Below are 25,515 nucleotides of genomic sequence, written 5' to 3' on the forward strand. Positions count from 1 at the left end.
ATGGATTAGGTACTCAAGTTACAATTCCCAATGGTATTTATTTCATTATTCCCCTTCTTGAGATTATTTTTGGGGAATTCAAATATGGCGGCGGAGATTTTGACGTATCCTGTGGGCGGGAAAAATTAAGACGGATGAGTATTTTTTTTTTTATTTAATTTCAACGAGGTTTGTATTCGGTCACAGTTACATTAAATATGTGATAGAATTATGGGGAATTTACAGTGTCATGTTATAGTAAAATAATACAATTTAAGTATTGCCTTCTATTATACATATTATTGATTAAGATTGATTTTTAATGAATAAGACCAACACAGTGCAGGACTACTCCTCATAGGCCTCCACTAGATAGGGATGACCTCAAATGCATTGTAGTGAGTCAACAGACGCAGGTGGCTCCGGACTGTTCCCTATGGCAGTCTATGGGGTAAGTCTATGTTCAGTAGGGGATGGATCACGGCTGACATGATGATGATGATGATGATGAAGACCAACTGTTTTACCCTAACAAGTGTGAGTATTTTTTTTTTATTTTTTTATGACAAGCAAGCTGACGGCCTATCTGATGGAAAGTGGTAACAGTTGCCTATACATATAAACAGTACCATGAACATAACACAGTATAATCTGTCGATCAGGGCACCCTTCATGCGTTGCTATTTTTGATAACTAACCTGTTATGCTTCTGTACTCTTTATTTTATTGCTACATATCATCTTTCAAACAGAAACATTATTTTATACTATAAATAATTATTATGTCACCTATTATTATGTCACATATTCACCAGAGGGAGACTTTGTACAAAAGTCGATTGCTTGGGTACCTCTGTCCCATTCGTGTTTCAACCGTGAAGCAGTTGTGTTTGCATGCCTGTGTTTCAGTTTGAAGGGTGGGATATGGCGTGAATTTACTGGGTACGGAGGAATAACACCTGAGTCCTCAGGAATGGCAACGCATGGGGGGTATCATGGGCGAAACAGTATATGTACTCTGTTATGTCCATGGTACTGCTCATGTCTATAGGTAACGGTTACCACTTTCCATCAGGTGGGCCGTCAGCTTGTTTGCCATTCTAAATTGTATAAAAATAAAAAAAAAACCTACCTATTTATTCTTTAATTTTTACTACCCAAAGGTTGTCTGGGAGAGATTGCTTAGTAATAACACCACCTTTTGTACTACACTATATTTATCGAAAATTGTTCAACAAATCCTGTAATGTTAGTGCAATAAAGTGATTTAATAAATAAATAAATTGTTTAAATATATGTTTGTTGGTTTATATATATGTACCTAATAGTTAATTCAATGTATCCAAAGGTTGCCTGGAAGAGATCGCTCTTAGCGATAATGCCGCCCATTGTTTTCTCATTGTAATTATTTCTTGTAATTGTTTATATTTATAATAAGTTTACTATTGTAATCTTTTGGAGGAAACAATAAAGAGTATTTATGAATGAATGAATGAATGAGTATACTTTATTTGCATTATACAATATAGGTAATAAGCCAGGCAATTTACAAACACAACGATACAATTGTATAAGTACAGTAAGGCGGTCTTATTGCTGAGAACAATCTTTTCAAGACAACCTTAAGGTAATGGACTAATTGTTGTACAAGTAGGTACGATAGTCCTGTATTATTAAAAAAGCATTGCAAATTAAAAATATATGAAAATTATATATACACACATATATATCTATCTATCTAATTAAACATTTAAATTGTGCATATTACCGAAAATGGACCGTTAGAATTGTGAAATTATCATTTGTTTAGCGTTCCAATAATGTACACGTAATAGTTGAATATAATGAAATGCGTTTGAACGCTGGTCACCACCACAGCACTGTGGTTTTCATACATGGAATATTTGAGGATACAATATACCCATTTCTAATTTGTATGTAAACGAATTAGTTACGATTCTAGTGTAATGTATGGCGAATGATCAAAAATTAATTCGTTAATACCTAGTTATGTTTGTGATGACATTTTTATATGCAACATAGAATGGCAAACAAGCTGACGATCCGCCTGCTGGAAAGTGGTAACCGTCGCCTATAGACATGAACAGTACTATGGACATAACAGAGTATATTGTTTCGCCCATGATACCCCCCATGCGTTGCCACTTCTGAGGACTAAGGTGTTATACATATGTACACTGTAAATTCACTGTCATATCCCACCCTTTAAACGGAAGCACAGCCATGCAGAAATAACTGCTTTACGGTAGAAACGCGAATAGGACAGAGGCACTCAAGCAAACGACTTTTGTACAAAGTCTTCATCTAGTATCTATTTAGATAGCGGACCTAACACCATATAGCGAGGGGGGAAAGAGATTATTAGTAATGCGAACTACCAGCCCCATTGCCAACAATATACCCTGTCAGGTCGACCTCCACATGGTTCCCCCTGGAAAACATCGTGCTGAGTTCCAGATGTATTCATTACGATGGGCTAACTGACCTGCTGTTTCATCCTCACCTATCATCCCTCACTGGTGCCCCGCCAGCGTATACCGTTAGCGCGGGTAGGATTACCAATCCATTACCATCCATTAAAAAAACCACCATATAGCGACATATTAAATAATATATAATAATAATAATAATGAATCCACTTCACTCATATGATCGAGATATATTAACTGAGCAGAATTAAAAATAGTATTCATGACGATGGGTAGAGTCCTTAAAAAGAGAATTTGATTTTTTTTTAATTTTGCGCTAAAAATCGGTCGCTTACATACAGTATTAACCCTTAAAAGCCTGATTTTTTTAAATCGAATTAAAAAATAAATAAGTGTACCCTTTACTGTGTTTACTAATGGGGAAAAATAGTAAAAAAATCAAAACGATATTTTTATTTTGAAAAAAAAAAAAACATTTGGTAACATGTAAACAGCCAAATATTAAAATAAAATCGATTGTAGGCGCCCAATGCGATTTATAACCCCGGTATCAAATTTGAAACTTCAAATATTTAAGGGTTAATAATATATAATGCACGCACGTGTAATTGACATAAAAATTAAAAAATAACATCTCTTTTTCTTTTCTTCAATTCTATATTCAAAATCAAATCAAAAGATGACAGTGGTTATTAAATTAATTGGTGTGAAAAGTTTCTTTTTTATAAAAGATTAAGATAAAAGATAAAAATGCGCAGGTGGACAGGGTCCGGGGCTTCCGTTCTCGAGCGAAAACTCGATATTAAACTTGGAAACTTGAATCAAGGTGAAAAATTCACTGTGAACGAACAAAGGATAGCTGTCCAACTCGTAAAGGGGAGATATTTTAATAATTTTCCTTACTTTTTCCTTTCTCAAACTGTTATAAAGTTTTTTTTTTTTTCTATCAACGTTACCCGTGATTTCACTTTGTTCAGTCTAAGATACTTGTATAAGTAGATTTAGATTGTTTTTTATATTCATCATACATCACCTGATGGAAAATGATAACGATTACTTATAGACATGCACAGTACTATAGACATAATAGGGTATACTGTGTCGCCCATGATACCCTTCATATAAACTGCTGCCATAAAATTGCATATAAACGGTTGAATAAATTGGAATAAAATTTGATACTTGGATGTATTATATCCTAACTTAAAAGTTAGAATACTTTGATTTGACACGCAAGCAAAGCTACAGGAAATAGCTAGTACATTTATATGTACATCTACCTGAAGCAATGTACATATATAAATCTCATTCAATTCCCAAAATCATTAACATACAAAACAACAATTATCCCACTATTTAACAATTCCGATACAACTTGTTTATATGTACTACATTATACATATATAGGTGTACATACAGATGGGGTGGGTGGTCCATCTCGTGTGCAAGGGGGTGGGAGGGTGGGATAGTGGAAATCAATAGAATCATTGCACCATAGTACACCGCCGATGACTGCAAACAACCGCGTAAAAATACCTTGCACAGAGCGAGCAATCACTACGTTATTTAGGAATCAGCACTGCTCTTATATTATCTAAATTTAGATATTAATTCTATGCAACCAACTAAAAGTATCAATACTATGAAATAAATGAGTATTAATAGTGTTATGTGACCATATATAATATACCTCTTTCTAAAATATTGATATTAATAGGTATTACAACAGACTTCTAGTTATTTTCTAGGGTAAAATTTTCAAATTAAATGAATTGGTGGCATAGATTCCATATAATCGTATTTGTATTCGAAGTGACGCTTACGTGGCAATTTAAATTTGAAATTATAGTCTATGGTACAGAAACTTTATGAACTAAAGAAGATAAGCTATACTGTTATAATTATACTTATTTAATATTTTCAAATAAAGAGCACGACATAAAGAAGGATGGGTGAACTGTATGAAAGAAGAGATAATAAGAGTGCGTTATGACAAATGAAATAACCGAGTAAAGATGGGAATGAATCGCAAAAATATACTGAACCAATATCAAACAATGAGAAAAGGTTAGAAGAATAATGATGATATGTTATTTTATTTTTATTACGCATAAAAATATGGTTTGATAAATTAAAAAGAATCTAAACATCATAGCCTTGATGGTTCATGCTTATTATATTTTAACCGACTACAAAAAGCAGGAAATTCTCAGTTCGAGTCTATTATTTTTGTGTGCGATATTGTAACTTTTGTTTTTTTTTTTTTACAATAAATAGGGTTTACTCATATGTCGGTTCCATTCTAACTCTTTTATTAATGAAGCTTTTTTTTTTTTGTGGAGTAAAATATTAAATTTTCTTAGATAAAAATTCATAATCCTTAGATAAGTACCTACTTATAAACTTCCTAAAACAGATCCCATCCAGGGAACAGAGCGCTCAATAAAAAAGCGAATCAATCGCTTTCCGTACGCCGGCATTATTTCTGAATATCTTTGCATAACAATGGGCCCCGAACAAAAAACATTACGATACAAAACTTGGGCTTTTCTTTTAAAAGTAAAAAGCTTCTGAATGGTTGTTTATCGATTCATTTGTTTTGACATTTCAAGAAAAATAATTTAATTAAAATGTTTCGTTTCAGGCGAAGGAATATTCATTTGAAAGGTCTTCTTGAATGTTAACGTTTTAAAACTTTGTTATTCGAAGGATTTGCGTTTGAGAAATAGATTATCATACGTAGGATCATATGTATGATAATGTAAACTTCAAATGAATAGATATGATCATATCTATTAATTTTTTAAGCACTGAATATGAGCTAGAACATATAACTACGGGGATTAGAAAAAAAATATGTACTTCTTATTAAAGGACCTAATAAATTAACATAAGAAAAAGTTCGGTATAAACGATTATATTTGTTCCTTTTGGAACACAGAACAAAAACTATAAAATGAAAATTGGAATCGTATACAATAAAACTTAAAAAATACAAGTTCGAAACATATTTTCAACCAACGTCAAAAAAGGAGGTACCCAATTCACTACATTTTTTTTAAATCTTCGTTAACTTATAACTCAGTCAGATAAACAGATTTGGACATTTTTATCTAAAAGGAAATACTATTAAAATGGGATCACCCATTTTATCAAAATCAATTTAGTTTTTTAATCAAAATAGCTTATTTTGCTACAATTAAAGTCGCTTTTATTTGTGGAATACAATCCTAAATTATTATAAAAATATTGTTTTCAAAAATCGAACATTAAAAAATAACCAAGTTACCAGCAAACTATAAACTAGCTGACCTGTTCAAGTACTTACTATCCTTAGTCTATGAGCTATCCTAACAAAGGTCGTTCTATCTAAAAATGCGTTTGAGGACAATATTTGATTAATATGTTTGATTTGGAAGCTAGGAACAATCAATGAGTCAATGAATAATTTATTTGTATGAACATAGGTAGGTACATATGGATATTGCTACTTTACATTTACGATGACTCTTGTATGGGGCTGCTACCTAAAATACAGACTTGACCTAGGCAGGTACTTTGTCTTGATTTGTAGCTTATTTAATATAAAATGCTTTGTACAAAAAAGAAATCAAGAAGGTGTTAACCCTTCTTTGCATACTGGTGGAAATTTCCATCATAACATTGAATGCCCAAAAATTATATAAAAGAACAATTTCACTTCAGGTTGATCCTGTCTGGATACCTTTTTAATGTCCATTGCAGCAAAAAAGCCATAGCTGGTAAATTTATTTTTTTAACCATTTTTCACATCAATTTTGAAAATGAATTATATCACCTTGATTTATTTCGCCAATAAAAAAAATCATGCAAAGAAGAAATAGGTAAATAATAGGTATGTAATTACTTGTATTATTATACTTTGTATAACAAAATACATTCCGGATTTGTACCTATTTGAATTTAGCAATTTGTAAATAAATTAAACGTGCTACGAATACAATAACCACAATATTTATCTATATAAATTATATTATATACCTAAACATGTACCTAATATTGTAATAACATGTGGCCAGTAAATATTTGTTTTGTTTACATATCTACTAGCTGTTCCCGCGGTTTTGCCCGTGAATCAGTGTATAAAATATCCTATGTATAAAGTGAGGGTATAAGCTTTCTACGTTCTGAATTTAAATGAAATCCGTTCAGCAAATATACTACGAAGTTGGCAAACAAGTATGTATAAAGCATGTCTAACAGTCACTGTAGTCTATGTACGCCTGCAAAATTAGGGGTATCACTTGTGTGTGGCTGACCCTGAAGAAACCTTAATACGCCCTTTTTAAAGCACCTTATATTATAGTTTTTAGGAAAACCCTCGACAGGGAGCCGATTTCACAGCCTGAGCGTTCGTGAGAGAAAACTCCTCTGAATCTACACTGTATGCGACCATATAGGTTCAAGCGTGTGACGATTAAATCATGTGTTGTTTAGGATCATTTTATGGAGGATTTTGGTCCCTTAAATGAAGCCCATTTATACTCTTTGACATGTCTCTGTCCTTAAAAGTTTCGCTTTTTATTCATCAGACAGTTCTGAGATGGGTATAGCCCATTATCTTCATAAACTCACTGTACATTTCACTTTCACATTTATGTATAATATTAGCAAGGTATATTTAACTTTAACTGTCTGCACTGCTGAACAAAAGCCTCCCGTTTGGGTAGTTCTTTTTGTTTGGGTGTTTTAGTTGCCATGTTTGGCAGGCGGATTGGCAACCGCAGTTAGGATTTAGAGATGTTTTAAGGGGGACGTTGCCGATTCCTCGCCCTGCCTTAGTCGTTTCTTACGACACTCACGGGTAAGGAAGGGTAACCCATTCTACGCATAAAATTATAGCGTCACAGTGTACTCTATGTTATCCACTGCAATGTTCATGTCTATAGGTTACCACTTTCCATCAGGTTGGCCGTCAGCTTGTATACCATTCTCAGATGCACAAAAAATTGTATTATTATAAAAAAAAATCTAATTGTTTTATTCGTACTATAATGTTCGTACTATAATATACAACGCGGTTTCAGAGATGTCTTCCCACGAACACTCAGGTTATGGAATGAGCTCCCTGCCGAGGTTCTCCCAAGGGACTACAGCATGGGGTTCTTTAAAAGGGGGGTAAAGAGGTTTCTTCAGAGTCGGCAACGCGCGCGTAATACCTCTGATATTGCAGGCGTTCATAGGCTACGGTAACCGCTTACCATCAGGTGGGTGGTATGCTTGTTTGCCACCTCAGTGGTATAAAAAAAAATGTGGAAATGAATAAATATCTAACAAACATTTATCATTGTAACTTACATGCGAAAAAATACGGCAGTGTCATGTGTGAACATGTAGGTGGCAATTATGACAATTAAAAAACTCACCACTCACTAATAATCATTGGGGAGCGAATGTTTAATTATACGAATTGTCACTTTGACTATTTGCCTTTGCTTTCCATGTGGATTTAAAAAATGCATCGATTAAAATTGTTTTTTAATTAAAGTGCCGTTTCGCGGCAAAATTTTTTTGTCCTAATATAATGTGGACTTTGGCCCCTTTACCGTATTTTAGTTTAAGAAATTTTATATTTATTTATTATTAGTATTTTTATATATTTTTTTTTATAATAAATGTTATTATTATTGATTACATTTTTTATAAGATAGAAACCTGAATTTATATTTGAAATAAATAAAAACAACCCATAAATTTACACAGAAAATAAGATAGGAATGTTTATTTAAAAATTCAATTTAATGGAATGCAAATATTTTAAATTTAGAATGCCAGGTGCTATCAAGGTTGTCAACGACGGCCAAACTAATTTAGATCTACGTCCTTATGTATTTACTTTCGGGCTTGTTTTTGTATATACATTTTATTAAAATTTTCTTAAATTAAAAATCCATATATTTTTAATATTAAATATCTATTATAATTTATTATTTGGATTATATAAGTACTCTAAATTCACATAAAATAACAAATAAATAAATAATTTTTAATAATAATCAGTGTTACAAAATAGTTCTTTATTACACAAAATACATATGGTATTTATAAAAAATCAAAAGTTAGGTTATTCTATATTTGTATATATACATAATTATATATATGTATTAGATTGAAATCTAATATTGTAGAATGTTTCTCAATTCTCTATATTTCTTTAGTAGTAAACAGGTTTTTATATTGATAAATTAAACAAATAAAGTAATGATGTATGAATGTCCTACATCATCATAAGTAATGTTAAACAACTACTCAATAAAACACATGAATAAACAAACCCGCAGTTAAAAATTGAAACAAAATAAACGATTGAAATTATAATGCACATAAGAATTGACTACAGACGCTAGCTATTGGCTAGTTTGAACGTGGAAAAACACGTGAATTTTTTTTCTAAGCCACGTAGAATGTACGTCTGTACGCATGCCGCGCTCTGATTGGCCGACTGTGAGCACGCCTTTGCCTATTGGACAATTTTTTTTCCCGCTTTTCACGTATACGGGCAGTCGTTTTTTTTCCGTAGAAAACCCGAGCCAATGGTTGGTCGTAGTTTATTAATTATAAAAGTTGTTCTAGTAGTCGGATTTTTGCCGGGATGTAGCGGATTTATTTTTGAGCGGGAACGCCGTTTTATGATGGTCGCCGAGTTTAAATTTGGAATGTCTGCTAACATCCGTTGCGGGTGCGTTCCTATTTACGATATATACGTTGGATTATTATAACGTTTACTTAATAAATGTTTTTAGTTAATTTACATATTACTGTTTGTAATTTTCTTAACAGTTAGTATTTGTTTGTTATTAGATATTTCTAGACACGTCTAAGAGTAGATAGTTTGAATGTCAAAAAATATATAAATAATTCAATAATATTTTATTTGTACAATTGAATAAGATTTTTCATTGATAAATTACAATACCATACGCTTTACAATAATAACAGAAGTAGTCTAAATTAGTCTTACATACTATAATTTTAAGGAATATTCGCCACTTATTTAAATTTCTGTGATAATTCTAAACGTTAATAAATTATTTAATGGGTTTGTCACAGCCCTCAAAAGTGAATACGACATTTTTATACAATATTTTATTTGTTTCAATATCCTTGATTGTGACAGTATTTTAATACAGTTTTATGCGTATTAATGTAGGAATAAATAAATAATTATCATTAGTTAAAAATAAACCGCAATGCGTGTTCATTTTCATATAATAAGCTCACAACAGATAAAAACACGATATAAAAGTGAATATTATGTTACATTATTTATCAATAAATTGATAAATTTCAAGTAGAGTTTGTAGAGTAAAATTAGAATCTAAGGAAGACTTGATATGCAACTGTGATTCGTTGATAAGTATGCGTATGAGTCTAGTTTTTAATGGGTGATAATGGTATGGTAACCCCGTCTGCGCTATCGAAATACACTGGCGCGGCACCAGTGAGGGATGATAGGTGACGATGAAAGCAGGTTAGTTAGCCCATCGTGACGAATTCCACTAGAATTGACCGCGATGATTTCTAGGGGGGACCGCGTGGAGGTCGACATGTTAAGGTGTATTGCTAGCAATGGGTCAGTTTATAGGGTACCTACAGTCTATCAGAAGCTAGAACAATACAGGTCCTCTAGACAAGTGGTAAGCGAATTTATCGATGGAATCATTATCGCCAACGAGACCAACAGATAGAATGAGATAGCGAGATCTGTTGTCTCACTTCAACTTATGAACTCGCTTGTGGCAACAATTCCGTAGATGGATTCATTTGCCACTTGTCTATGGAGTCAAATACAATTTTTCCAAAGCCTGACAGATCAAAAACAGGACAGAAAACCGTTTTCAAAATATTAACAACATGAATGTTGTTAATATTTTTGCGCTGAACTATTTTTGAAGCAAAGTTGAATATTAAAAACGCTACCTGGTTTTAAATCTCTATCCAATTTAAGTATCTTTAGATATTTTAATATATTAATGCGTATAAATGATTTACAGGACAGCTTTATCTATAAAACAGGTTCTTAACATTCACAAAAAGAGCATAGCTATGTAATGTATAAAATATTTAAGATAAAGTAAGGTAGTGGAGGGAGACTTATCAAGACTTAGACTTGACAAAAGAGAAGATTTTTGTGTTTGAGTTGAAATTTGTATCATAGTGTTTTGACCTCATATTCGAAGATACCATAAATAATGTGTTTTTTTTTATTCTATTCTATTCTATTCTACTACCAACCTGTGTGTAATCTGGTGTGTTGTTGCACATGACTCAACTGCTTGAACCTCCGATCGCAGTAGGAGCATTTGTACGGCTTCTCCCCAGTGTGCACCCTGATGTGCTGGACTAACTGGTGGTTGGAGCTGAAGGACTTGAGGCACTGCTGGCACTGGTGAGGCTTCACCTCCCCGCCTAGACCACGCTGGAGTTCCCGCGCGTGCATCTGCATTGCGTTCTTGTGCATGAAGATCTGTAACAATGATGTTGTGGAGTTATAGTTTGGTTTGGACATCGATGGTTGGGTTTTTGAGTAATTATGACCCTACCCGCCTTCACACGGGTAGATAGATGAATGATCTCTAATAAAAATACAGCTTTATATTACTTCCTGGTAATATGGGGTTTTGTGTGTGAAAGATTTTTTTTAAGTTTATTCATTACAAACAATCAAATCTTTCCTCTTTATAATATGAGTTTAGACTTAAAAAAAGGTTAAACTATTTTTTAAATCTGTAACAATGGTATTCTGTGGTTACGATTTTTATCTGTAATAATTCTTATTCTGTGGTCGCATTAGGTTTGAGCTCAAGGGATTCGATTTATAAATAACTTTAAAAAAGGAAGAGATATTTTACGTAAGTAGATGTCAAGCGTAATGAGTTCACAGATTATTTTTTTTTTTCAATTTAAAGTATTAGATACATACAGTTATCTTAGATACATATCACTTAAAATTAAAGTAAGTTGATAATCTTCGAGTATTGATATTCACGTATATACTAATGCTAGTGGAATTAAACAAAATAATTATATTTAAATAACTAGTGATATTGACTTCCGCAAAATAGCACATTGTTTAGAAAAATAAAACATAATTCATATCATTTGGTTAAAAACAAACACTCAGACTAACCCTAGACCAGCAAGGAAGTAATAACACAAAATGTATGTGTATTCGTCCGTACGGTGTTAAGTTTCACGCGGGGCGTCCTATAATTTTGCCGCGGCAAAGAAATTGCCTTCCCGTAAGTCAGATAAGCAAAATTATAGGGACTTAAAATTATTTATCACGGTGCTTATACCATTTTCATATAGTTGAAGCTTTTTCATGTGCTATTATAGTTTTGTTTTGTATTATATTTACAATATGAATAAAATAATAATAATAGATATAGTTTTAAAAATCTAACAAAAACTATTCACAAATAGACTAAATTAATAAACTTACAACAATTCGTCATAGTCGTAGAATACTGCCGGATCTGACGAATATTACATATAAAGATCCGTCAGTATTCTACGACTATGACGAATTATATACTTTCCACACGTGCATGTTAATTAGGAAAATGTTACCAAGTCTGGTAATATACATTCTCAAATTAAATTAAAATAAACAAAATCATAAATATTGTACTAAAAATACAACTAACATTGAATTACCTAACATTAGAACTATGTATAGGGAAAAAATCTGTTCAGTTTGACGGAGTATAACTGTATCATAGATTACCTAAACATTTGGCTTTTAGTGATAAAACATCACCAGAGGGACGCCGCTGCCTATTCTTCAACCATTAAGTTTCCTTAATTGCCTCTTACGACACTCATGGGAAAGGAATGGATGACCTATTCTATTCCAGGACCACACGGAATTCCTATATTTATTCTTTATGTATAAACTAAACTATAAAAAATATTACATAGTTGATGTACCTCGCCATTTTGTTTTGTTTTTATTTTTATTTTGAGTAATTTGCATTGTTGGTTGTCATCGGGTGAATGTAAATTATTGTTTTTATTAATTCGATGCCATTTAATTGTTCAATAATTTAATTCTATTTTAATATTTTTTAAACACGAAGCATGTTGTGGTTGCCTTTAAATGTAAGAACAGTAAGCCATAATCCACTAGCGTAATGTATCAATGTTTCGCTGTATCTTATATTGGTAATCGTAAATAAATAAATATAAAAATTGGAGGCAAATATTTATTTATAAATTATAAATATTAGTAAGCTACACTAAATAATAAAGGGATTGTCCGTTAGAAAGTGATAAATAACAAAATTTGCACTTTCTACCATAAAAACAGAATAGTCGAAGCCAATCAATCACCTCGGCCGCTGACACACCTGTCACTTCTACTCCGTCTACCGCAGAAGACTAATACTTTCGACCTGCAAACTCCTAATTTAAATGGCTTTGTTTGTTTGAGGCCTTATTTTTACATTAAAAAAAAAACTAGTATATAGGTTTTTATATGGTTTCTCATAATAATTAAATTCCTTTATATAATAGGAATCTTTATACGTATCTAACAAGTTTTTTAAACCGTTTCTTCGTACTCGTAGGTTTAAGAAGAAAACCAAAAATAGACCACTTCTACCATAGAGATATACCATATTTTAAGTTTTTTTTTTATACTACTGAAGTGGCAAACAAGCATACGGCCCACCTGATGGTAAGTGGTTACCGTAGCCTATGAACACCTGCAATACCTGAGGTATTACGCGTGCGTTGCCGACCCTGAAGAAACCTCTTTACCCCCCTTTTGAAGAACCCCATGCTGTAGTCTCTTGGGAAAAACCTTGGCAGGGAGCTCATTCTACAACCTGAGTGTTCATGGGAGGAAACATCTCTGAAACCGCGCAGTATGCGACCATTGAGGCTGTAGGACATGAGGATGAACTCCCTGTCGATGGCGAGCCGTACGATGGTAGAAAGTGGCTGTAGGCATCATATTGAACAATTCCTCTGAGCACAATCTATTGTAAAGGCGATAGAACACGCAGAGTGAGGCAAAATCTCTCCTAAAACTTAAGGGTTCGATACCGCTTGTGAGCCTGGGATCATCGACAATTCTCATAACTCGTTCAGAAATACAACTGTGAAACATTCAATTTGCTGACAAAAGACAAACAATTTCGTACTGTTCATGTCTATTGGCGATGGTTACAGTTTTCCATCGGGTGGGCTATGCATACATTTATTTATTTACATAATATGCATACACTTTTTTTCTTTTTTTTTTACAAACTTATTCTATTTTTGAATATAAAGAAAAATATCATCATCGTAACTCGGCTAGTTGTAGGAAAGTAGTTTTATCAATAGTTGGTAGTCGTGTATAGCGTAATCTCTGTTCAATCTGTACACTCTATACAGTACAGTATATTTATTGAAAACCCTTAGTTTGTGCGATTGCAAAGAAACGACTTTGGACACGCGAGCGTCGAGTGGCGGCCCAAATGTTTGGTCTCGAACTTTTTTTTTTAATTTTCTTTTAATTTTTTTCTGTTTTAATTTATTCTTTATTAAAAAATTATAGATAATGCAAGATATTTTTTAATTTAATTAGGAAATAACGCAGTCATGTATTGCTTCTCAAAAAACTATGTCAATCATAAATATAGTTTAAGTCAATTGTTACTACCAAAAATGGATCCTAGTTATCTGTAATAAAAAATATTATTGTTGTTATAAACGCACTGATGAATGAGATATTTCTTAAATACCCTACAAAGGCTTGTTATATATATATATATATATATATATATATATATATATATATTTGTATACAGTAATTTTTTTTGGAAAAAATCTTAAGTATCCAAGTACAACAATGTCTCAGTTATAATTTATCGATACCTTAATTCACACCTGTTTTTATTATACATTTTTCCATTTCCACTTTTCTGAATATTTATTTAGAAAATTAATAAAATGCTGAAATATTTAGTGAGCCTAAACAAAACCATTTTAAGCTCCCGTAACATCGATAATTGTATAATTAGTTCATTAATTTGACAACAAAGATTTATTAAATGATAATTTATAAAAGAATTACTAACTTTTTGAAAGCTATACTAGCTTTCAAAAAGTTAGTAAAGACGTAAACTATCCCATTTTTTCCGTTTAAAATGTATAATTTCCTTACAAAATTTAGAATTCATAATAATGTCTACTAAAATTGATGTGTGTAGATTTAAATAATTCATAGAACAGGATCTTTATGATATTATTTTTATGGCACTATTGGAATTAGCTTTTTTTTATGCAACTTAGAATGGCAAACAAGCTGACGGCCCACCTGATGGAAAGTGGTAACCGTCGCCTATACACATGAGCAGTACCATGGACATAACAGAGTATACTATTTCGCCCATGATACCCCCCCATGCGTTGCCATTCCTGAGGACTCGGGTGTTATTCCTCTGTACCCTGTAAAATCCCTGTCATATCCTATATGCCATAGCTTCTCTGCTTATTTTAATTTGTATAACTGTATTAAATAAACTAAAGATAACTTAATAAATATCTAAATACTATCTAATATTAACATAACAAATGCTAAAAGTCCAAAAATACTATAAACTTTACTAATATTTTGTATGTCAACTAAGTTTATTTGTTACTTCTTTTGTGAAAATTTTGTATTATGGTCACACGGACAACGTCACGGGTGAAGACTAGTATAGTAATAATATACTACAAATATTTGAAAAAACAAAGAAAAAAAAAACTATAAAAACAAGAATAAATAGACTTTTCCTTTTGTAATATAATTGCTAATATCTTGTGTAATAATAAATTAATTATTGATTTAAAATTACCTCCACTAATAAATCTGAAGGCCGGTATTCCCACATTTTAAAAGAAAAAAAAAATGAAACAAAAATACTAAATATTAAGACACAATACGTGTAGTACGAAGAGACACAATATAATACACTGGGATATATATGTTTTGTATTATTGTAGTTATTTTTAGAGAAGGAAAAATTCTGTTAAAAGCGAAAAATATGTTCAGATCGAAAAATAAATTAATTTTAATTACAACATGTCGATTTAAAGACATGTTTCCTTGTTTATAAATGAGACACGAGAATATTATTTAAATTGCACTAAAAATATTACATCTGTATAATATTCTATATTCTATATTGATAAGTCAGGTATTGGTGCCTATACCTAATATTGTTGTACTAATGTATTTATATACGTCACCTCAAATAAATAATGTGTGTTTTAATAAAATATTCTGACATCCGTTCGCGAAACATCATTATTTTTTTTACCTAAATAGTAATATTTTTTTTCTGATTTGTTGGAAATTTAATTATGTTTTTCTATATTATTTTGCACTCGATTCTCTCTGTCTGCCTGACAAGGGATTTAGCGTGAAGATATATGAAATACTAGACTATTATACAATGAATCCATATTTTTTAACATTCTACTTTATTACGTATTATTCAGATATCTGTGGTAGATATATATATATATATATATATATATATATATATATATATATATATATATATATATATATATATATATATATATATATATAAATTTGAGAATATTTGAACAAAACCACACCTGATGTTAAGTGACAACAGGGTCTAATGTGTATTTATGTATTTAACAAAATAATACAGTAAATTGAGTAACACTCAATTTTGTTCTAAACTGCGAAGTTAAATACTAAATTGTGACCAATTATTTTGGCCGGCACTGTAACCCTTTCACGCGTGTTAGAAAGTGGAACCAGGCACGCGGATCACGCAACGAAGAAATTGCAAAGAATTTATGTTACTAATGGGATATGATGAAGCCAAGTTTTCTATATCTCTTTTTTTATTGGCAGAGAGACAATCCAACTAAGACATTTATACATGGAGGACCAGGACCAGTTATACATGGAGCGCAATTTCAAGGAAAGGAGTTTGTATAACAGATTACGGATTGCTCTAAAAACTGTTCCAAAATTGAGAATTTTAAAAATCAAACTCCGTGCACTTTTATTGGAAATGTGTATTTACACAATAAACAAATTTTAATAATAAATTAATTGTCAGTAACTTGATTTTTATTACTTAATTTTTTACATTATTTCAGACCAATTATTATTGACTTATTTGTATGTGACATGGTTGATTTGTTAAAAATTGTTGTGTTTGTGATTTTGCACTTGTATAATCTTAAAATATTATCATATTAAAGATAATTTAATATTGTTATCCAATAAATTGAATTGAATTGAATCACGTTGATCATCGCCGTGTAGTCCTGGTATAGAATGGGCCACTCCTTCCTTTCCCGTGGGTGTCGCGACTAAAGGAGCGACAGGAAGCAGCGTCCCTCTTAAAACATCTGTAAAATCCTAACTGCGGTTGCCAACCTGCCTGCCAAGTGTGGCAACTACTGGCAAAACCCCCTTTATGTGGAAGGCTTATGTTCAGCAGTGGACAGGTAACGGCTAAAATAATAATAAAATATTGACAATTCCTCATGGGATATAGCTAACGTCGCTCATGAACACTTGTAGTGCGAGGGATTTCTGTGGGATGATCTATGGGGACGCTATTCCCATTACTAATAATCATTTCCCCAAGACCTATTTTATCTAGTAGAGGATGTTCGGTTTATACTGCGTCTTCTTATACAGGGCCGCTTAATTTATAACGGCGAAACCGCTGGCTTATTTATAATTATTAGTAAGTAAATAAATATGTGGAACAACCAATATATTTTAATAAACATGCACGACTGCCATTTAATTTAATTGCTATTAAATATCAATAATCATACAGTCACGGCCCGTATTTAATTAATTACTGATGCCAATATAATAATAATAAATGTAACTAATCAAGTATTTTCAATATTAAAAATAGAACTATTGCTTATACTGCAAATAAAAAATGAAGCTATCAATTTGACCATTTTTCCAAGCGACTTCAAAAAAGGAGATTTTCAATACGCTTGCTTTTTTCCGATGTTTCTCATAACTCCGACACTTATACTACACAGATACGGAAAAATCTTTTTTAATCTAATTATAAATTTTATGAAAAGCGGTCCAGTAATTTCGTTTTTAAATTAAAGCAACTGGTGTTGCCACAATTGATCGATGCTTTTTTGTTTGTAGGTATCTCTGCGTTGTTGTATAGTACACAAACAGTTTATGGGGCCATAATCATCAATATTAATAAATAGAAAAAAAAACAAATGATACTCAAAATGTATCCCACACTATTTTAAAATAGAAAATCGACAATCAAAAATGCACCACATTACTTTTTGAAATAATTAAAAAAGAAAGTTGTTTCATAAAAATTAAGTTATTTCCCGCTAAAGTCATCTTGTCAAACAACATTACTGGCCTTGAATAAAAAGTGTTTATCGTAATTAAAATAAAAATGTCATAATCTGTCATTATTTCAAAAAAGAAAAAGACACTTTTTTTTACAAATTGGAACAATTTCAACGAATGGAATCGTCACATTATCGCGTACACGGACATCGCCCTCGGGGCGTAATTAGCGGCGTAAAAAATTGAACAAGCCGTAAAAAACGAATGAAAAATGCACGGCCCATTCTGTGTAAATGGTTCCGAGAGTGGGCATTACCGCTCTATTAAGAAAAATGACTTCCAACCCCTTCGGCTGGTGTTTAACAAGATTTTTTTACTGTTATAATAATGATCGTCACGAAAAATTACACTTTTCTGCAACTTTTCAAATTTACGACTCTCGTAAAATGGGAACGCGCATTTTGGTTGAATGTTTTGCTCCCCCCTCAAATGGTTGTGGCTTAGTAAAGGTAATTGTATTGTTACAAGTATGTTTAAATAAATTGCAGTCGATAAATAATTAAAGATTGGATCCCATAAAAAAAAACCTACTTCAATTGTGATAAATTCAATTATTTTGATTTAAAAACTAAATTAGAAGATCGACTTTAATAAAATCTCTATAGGACTAAACTGTGAATATATCCTTTCAGATAAAAAAATAATTTTTCAAAACAGTTTAGAACTGACGGAGTTATGAGGTAATACACATAAATAAATTCAACTGAATTCAGAACCCCTTCTTTTTGATGTCGGTTGATAATTATTTTTGACAAAAGCCTTATAAAAAAAAAAAGATTAAAATTATTTATATAAATGTACATTATATACCAGAGGGATACTTTGAACAAAAGTCGTTTGCTTGGCCACCCCCGTCCCATTCGTGTTTCTACCGTGAAACAGTTGTGTTTACATAGCTGTGTTTCAGTTTGAAGGATGGGCAGTGAATTTACAGGGTATAGAGGAAATAACACCTAAGTCCTCAGAAATGGCGACGCATGGAGAGTAACATAGGTGAAACAGTATATTCTGTTATGTCCATGGCACTGTTCATGTCTATAGGCGACGGTTACCACTTTCCATCAGGTGGGCCGTCAGTCTGTTTGCCATTCTAAGTTGCATAAAAAAACATAATGTAGGTATGGTATTACAGAAGGTAAAATTATTCTGAAAGTAAACTTCATTTAACCTGAATATTACATACTAAGCAATTATACTAATTAAGAAATTATACAAAATCATTATACAGCAAGCTACTTTAGTCAGCAATAGGCTAGTCACATATCTTGAAGATCCGATAACCAACGAGAAAGAAAGGTTTTTGAGTAGCGACCCCGTAGGGCCAAACACAATGTAGGGCAGCTCCCCACTAGATAAAGCAACGACCTCAAATGCATTGCAGGGAGTCAGTGGATACATGTGGCTCAGGACCGTTCCTTATGGCAGTCTATAGGGGAGGACTATGTTCAGCAGTGGAACTATGTTCTGAGATGATGATGATGATGATTATACACTAGTGATCCGGCCCGGTTTTACACAGGTAGATATAATTTCCGAAAATAATATATTGCCCCATGTTACTTGTTGATAAAGTAGCTTTCTACAGGTGAAAGAATTTTTAAAAACCGTTTGAGTACTTTTTTAGTTTATCAATTATAAACAAACAAACAAATAATTAAATCTTTCCTATTTATAATATTAGTAAAGATAACCTGGCAAGTTCTGTAGTGCAGATAAAGTTCCAGTTTCGGTTCTCGGCCGGATCAATTTGAAAACGAACTTTTCAGAATTGGTTCGGGTATGAGTGTTGTAGATTTTTCTTTAATGGGTGATAATAGAATGATAACCCTGCCTGTGCTATCGGTATACTTCGACGGGGCACCAGTGAGAGATGATAGGGGAAGATGAATTCGTCACTATGGATCAGTTGGCCTATCTTCCTACCCTTATCTCAATTATTATTTGGAGTCAGCGTAATATGTTTTTCTCTTCTATTCTTCTCTATTTGCAGTCATTTCTGCATTCACTCCTATTCTGGCCCTATCATCTTTCACATAATCTGTCCCTGTCTTTTTTGAGTTAGTTGGCCCATAGTGACGAATTAATAAAGTATAAACAAGATGGTTTCCAGGGAGAACCGCGAGGAGGTCAACTTGTATACCTCATATTGCTAGCAATGGTGCTTAGATCCTTATTACTTACTATCATTTTCCCTCGGGTATTCTAGGTTTTATAAATGGGTGATAATGAAATGGTAACTGCCTGCCTGCCGCCTGCGCTATCGGTGTATGCTGGCACGGCACCAGTGAGAAATGATGAAGATGAAAGCAGGTCAGTTGGCCCATCGTAACGAATTCCACAAGAAATAACCATGATGGTTTCCAGCGGGAACCGCGTGGAGGTCGATCTGATAGGATATATTGTTAGCAATGAGTCTATTACACTATGTTACTAACAATCCCTTCCCCCGGGGGTGTTCTAAATTGTATCTAGTAGGTACCTACTCATACAGAAATTGTTATGAGACAAAATAGTAAGCTCTAGTAATAGTAATTAAATAATTCGGGCGATAAAAATACAATACGTGCGTACTTTTTACATTTTTTTCCTGACCGTACACAACACAAAAGGGTGTCAAGAAAAAAGAAGTCGTTCAGCGTCGACCTAAAAAGAACGGAGTCAAGTTCGCGTGTGAGTCACACTGACTCACTGAACTGAAAAGTGTTTACACACAGTTCGATCCGAGATGCTGTTAATAGCATTCTTTATAAATTTTAATTAATATTAGAAAAATTCTCAATATATACAGTGTGTTACGAAAAATACTTAGGTATATACATAAAATAATCTAAATACAGCAATATTAACTAGGAAACCTCAGCTCAAGCAATGTTTATGTTATTTATTATTTATTGATTGATAGAAAGATTAATATTATTTTAAGATAATAAGAAGTAATTGCTTAGCAATAAGGTTGCCTTTTGTATCACATCTTGTAACACTAAATGGTATACATACATACATATCTGTCACGCCTGTCTCCCATTAGGGTAGGCAGAAACAATGCCACGCCAAATGCTTCGATTCAAACAAACCTCTTTCGCTTCTTCCACATTCATCAATCTTTTCATACACGCTCGCCGGTTACGAGTACTGTGGAGTACAGGCCACATGTATTATTTATAGCTATATATCATTATTTACCAAATTCGAAATTGACACGCATATCTATTGTTTCCGTTTTGCTTGCCTTTTCGGCCGCTAGTCTTCTAAGTTCATTTGACTATTATACATATATAAATAAATAAATACTATTATAAATAAATAAATAATAAAACTTCGTACAAGTGACGAACTTAATACCATCTAGCATTCTCCACTAGATAATCAGTAGATAAAAATAAACTCTATCACGTGGATGAAGTCGCGGGCATGTATAACATGTAATTTTACCTATCTATATTGGGTTTCCCACAACCCACCAATCGGTCGAACAACTCCTCAAAGAATTATCCGCGAAACGTTAATAAATTCAATAGAACTTTTCAAGTATATCGCGTTATGCGGCGTGAAATAATTAAATTATTACCGCAAACAGGTGTAAGAGTGACAATTAACAAGTTATCGCTTCCCGTATGCGCTATAATTTGATTGTTACAAAACGTTAATTAAAAAATGTGGGTAGTCCACTGTGTTATTAGACCGGAGTGCTTCATACTGGCCAGTCATTATTTCACATACGTTTGTTTTTTTAGTAATTAAAAAATTAAACACGTGTAATGTTTTGTTCATTACCTGACTTTTGTTGTTACTTGTTTGCAGTTATTTTTTTTTTTTTGTATAATAGAGTGATACAAATACCTTGCTATGTAGTCCTGGCATAGAATAGGCCACCTTTTTCTCTCTTAGTTAATTACTCTGAATACAGAGTAATTACCTTACTTATAGATAGCTACAGATTTTCATTGATTCTGTAATACGGTATTTTTTCAAAAAGAAGTTTTTTCTCAATTAGATTGATTTATTTTTTATGTTTGTTACCTTATAACTCCGTCAGTTATGAATTGATTGGAAAAATTATTTTTGTATCTGAAAGAATGTATTTACAAATAAGGTCCATAGACATTTTTATCAGAGGGAGAGGGAGACTTTGTACAAATGTTGATTGCTTGGGTTCCTCTGTCCCATTCGTGTTTCTACCGTGAAACAGTTGTTTGCATGACTGTGTTTCGGTTTGAAGGGTGGGATATGGCGTAAATTTACTGGGTACAGAGAAATAAAACCTGAGTCCTCAGAAATGGCAACGCATGGGACCCCCCACGCGTTGCCATTCATGAGCAGTACCATGAACATAACAGAGTATACTGTTTCGCCATCATGGGCGAAACAGTATACTCTGTTATGTTCATGGTACTGCTCATGTCTATAGGCGACTGTTACCACTTTCCATCAGGTGGGCAGTAAGTTTGTTTGCCATTCTAAGTTGTATAAAAAAAAAATCAAAATCGGTACAGTAGTTTATTTTTAAAATCATAATTAAGTTTGTGTTCCACAAAAAAAAATTCTCAAATTGTGGTAAAACCAGTTATTTCGATTTTCGGAACTATGAGCCACTTACAATAACCATAAACATGTATTGTATGTGTTGTATATCTATATATAACATAAACGTTGCTTTGCTACGGGCAGTGCAGTTATACTATGCCTCCTTTTATTCTTTACTAAATCTTAATAATTTAACTTTTTATAATACTAATACTAGTATAATAAATGAAAAAAATTGTAAACAATGATATTTATTAGTCAATTATTATAGATGTGAAAGTGATTACACTACACGTCATAAAATATTTCAAATAAAAGTACCTATAATTTTGTAATATGCAGTTTACATAATGAGTAGCATTTGTTATAATTGTTATATTATGAACCTATTTTAGATTAGGCATACCCTACTGGGGCTGAGATATCCTTATAGGATTTTCTCCTATAAGGATATCTCAATAAAAAAAGTCTCTAAATAAAAAAAAAAAGATAATAAAACCTTTTTAAACGGTTTTTTTAAGTATTATATGTAATGTTACTGTTTAATTTATTTTTATTTTTTATTTTATTTATACTTTATTGACCACATTACAAAAAAAAAATGTCTGGTACAAAAGGCGGACTTAATACTATATAGCATTCTCTCCCAGTCAACCTTTGGCAAAACAGAAATTTTAATATGCGGTGAAAAAAATTACAACACATATATACAGTTAATAACATAAATAAATGAATAAAAAATCACCCTTAATCAGCTGAGCGTTTTTGAATGAAATTTGTTATACAGATAGGTACGTAAGCGATTTTTATATTAATTAATTTGTGCGCTCAAAATCGTGCGATACAGCTAATAAATAAACAAACAAAGACAAAAGATGACGATAAATATAAAAATATGCAATAAACAAAGTATTTTTAAATTCAAGGCAAAATAACTCATGAGCATCACTCCGTCTCTTTCTTTTATATAAATTATTTACAACCTTGTACGAAGGAAATCGTTGTAAACATTGTACTTATTATATGTTTATTTTTTTTTTATTTAAAACTAGTTGCGTCTCACGGATTTACTCGCGTGAATTAGGATAATAATTAAAATTAAAAAATTTTATTAACCCCCCGAAACGCCTGAACAGATCTTCATAAATTATAGCTAAAAACTGGATCACGTCAGTTTTCAAACAAAAAGGAACCGCCTCATTATCAGCCCATTCGTTTAGAAGCTACGATGCCACAGACAGACACACGGACACGTCAAACTTTTAACACTTCTTTTTTACGTTAGTGGTTAAAACTGGCCTTTAGTGTCAATTCTTTTTAAAGGTATACATATATATCTATATATGTAGATATGTCCTTCTCAATCCCCAGTACAACGCGTATATCTAATTTCACAAGGATTAGAGGACAAACAAAAACAGTCAGCTGTCAACTAAGTTGTATTTATTACAACCGACTTTGAAAAAAGGAACAAGATCTGAGTGCAGTTGTTTTTTTTAATGTTTGTTTGTAAAATCTATTTGTACTTAATATATAAGAAAGCTCTTTTTATATATTGGCATTGATCCAACAAAAGATAATGCCGTAATATATTACTATTTCATTACCGTGTGGTCCCAGCATAGAATGGCCACCCCATCCTTTCCTGTGGGTGTCGTAAGGCAACTTACTTGTTATGAATCTTCAAATAACAAAGAAGTTACCGGCCTACCTGATGGGAAATGGTAACTGTCACCTATAGATATAAACAGTACCGTGGACATATCAGAGTATACTGTGACACCCATGTGTCACGACTCCGTACCATATAATTTCACCACCATAACCTTTCAAATCGTTGTAATATTGATGGGTTAATATCATTAACATATATATATCATACATGCAATTTTATTGTATGTAGGCATTTCTTATCAAAGTCTAGCCTTGGATGAGGAACGAGTATGTTCAAGTAGTTATCACTCCATATTTGATGTGGTGATTAGTTCAATAAGAAATATGTTTACCGTTTATTCCTTGACGTAAATATGTTTTAAAAGAGTGCTTATGTCAAATGCGATTGCGTTGAATGATATAAACCTATTTATTATATGTAGATTCTTACTTAATATCATAAATGTGAAAGTGAGTTTGTTTGTCACCTCTTAACGCCTTAACCGTTTAACTGATCACTATGACATTTGGTGTTCTATATGTAATGTAAAAGGACATAGGATTTTTTTATTCTGATCTGTGAATATATCCCAGTTACGCGGGCGAAGTCGTAGGTAAAAGCTAGTACTTGGGTATTTTAAAGGTATTTCCAAAGTATGAGATTCTCGATTCACTCGTATTTTTTGTTACTTTTATGAAATATATATTCTCAATTCGCCTGTATTTTTATACCCAATTATATAATGTTTTCAGGATTCATGTTTTGGATTTGGATGTATGGAGTATTGTTAGAGTCCTTACAAAATTCCGAGTGATACTAACTATAATATAAGTTTAGAAAAAAAGTTTTAGGGCGATCATGTTTTATTTTTAATTTTTGGAGCAAAATGTAGGTATTTGTTTGTGGCTATGTAACGCGATTATGTTTTTTTTTTAATATACGACTAGTAAATGTTCTTTTATAACACAGGGAGCAAACAAGCATACAGCTCACCTAATGGCCAATTATTACCGCCGCCTATGGACGGCATTAGGGAAATGCAGGTGTGTTGTCGACTTTAAGAAGGTATATGCTGTTTACTAGAAGGTTTCAGTGGCAGATCCGAGGGCCTACCATGAAGATTTTCAGAAAATCCGGGGCCGAACGCAATACAAATTTTATGCCAAAATTACATAATACATGTCATTTAAAAATATTAAAATATCATATATAAAAATCAAATTATGGAAGGATTTATGACGAACTAAATGTTAAGCTACATTTACTGGGCCCATTTTGGTACGAACAAAAACACGAAATTGAGCGCGAAAAATTTGTACTTTCTTGAAAAGAAATTAGGACTTTCGTTTCATGGTAGACAGCCAATTTGGAAATATTGCTGAAGAACCTTTACTCAAGTATTAACTCAGTAATAAGCTACCTACTCTGTTTCTTTATAATGATTTTAGTATTTTGCTAATTCTTTTATCTTAAATATAAGTATTTTAAATG

The 25,515-nt window shown here is 32.2% G+C and overlaps 1 protein-coding gene across 23 annotated transcripts in view; it reads right to left on the bottom strand.

Moving 5' to 3' along the window:
- LOC113511379 (zinc finger protein 628) overlaps nucleotides 1-25,515 on the bottom strand; it is a 154,366-nt gene that overhangs the window by 33,114 nt on the left and 95,737 nt on the right. For all 23 annotated transcript variants that reach the window (XM_052897028.1, XM_052897034.1, XM_052897025.1 and 20 more), the window contains one exon: nucleotides 10,703-10,934. In XM_052897028.1, coding sequence (XP_052752988.1) covers nucleotides 10,703-10,934 — 232 coding nt within the window. The remainder of the gene's footprint in view (nucleotides 1-10,702; nucleotides 10,935-25,515) is intronic.

Source organism: Galleria mellonella, unplaced genomic scaffold (genome assembly GCF_026898425.1).
Source record: "Galleria mellonella isolate WM207_F2 unplaced genomic scaffold, CSIRO_AGI_GalMel_v1 utg352, whole genome shotgun sequence".
Classification (NCBI taxonomy): domain Eukaryota; kingdom Metazoa; phylum Arthropoda; class Insecta; order Lepidoptera; family Pyralidae; genus Galleria; species Galleria mellonella.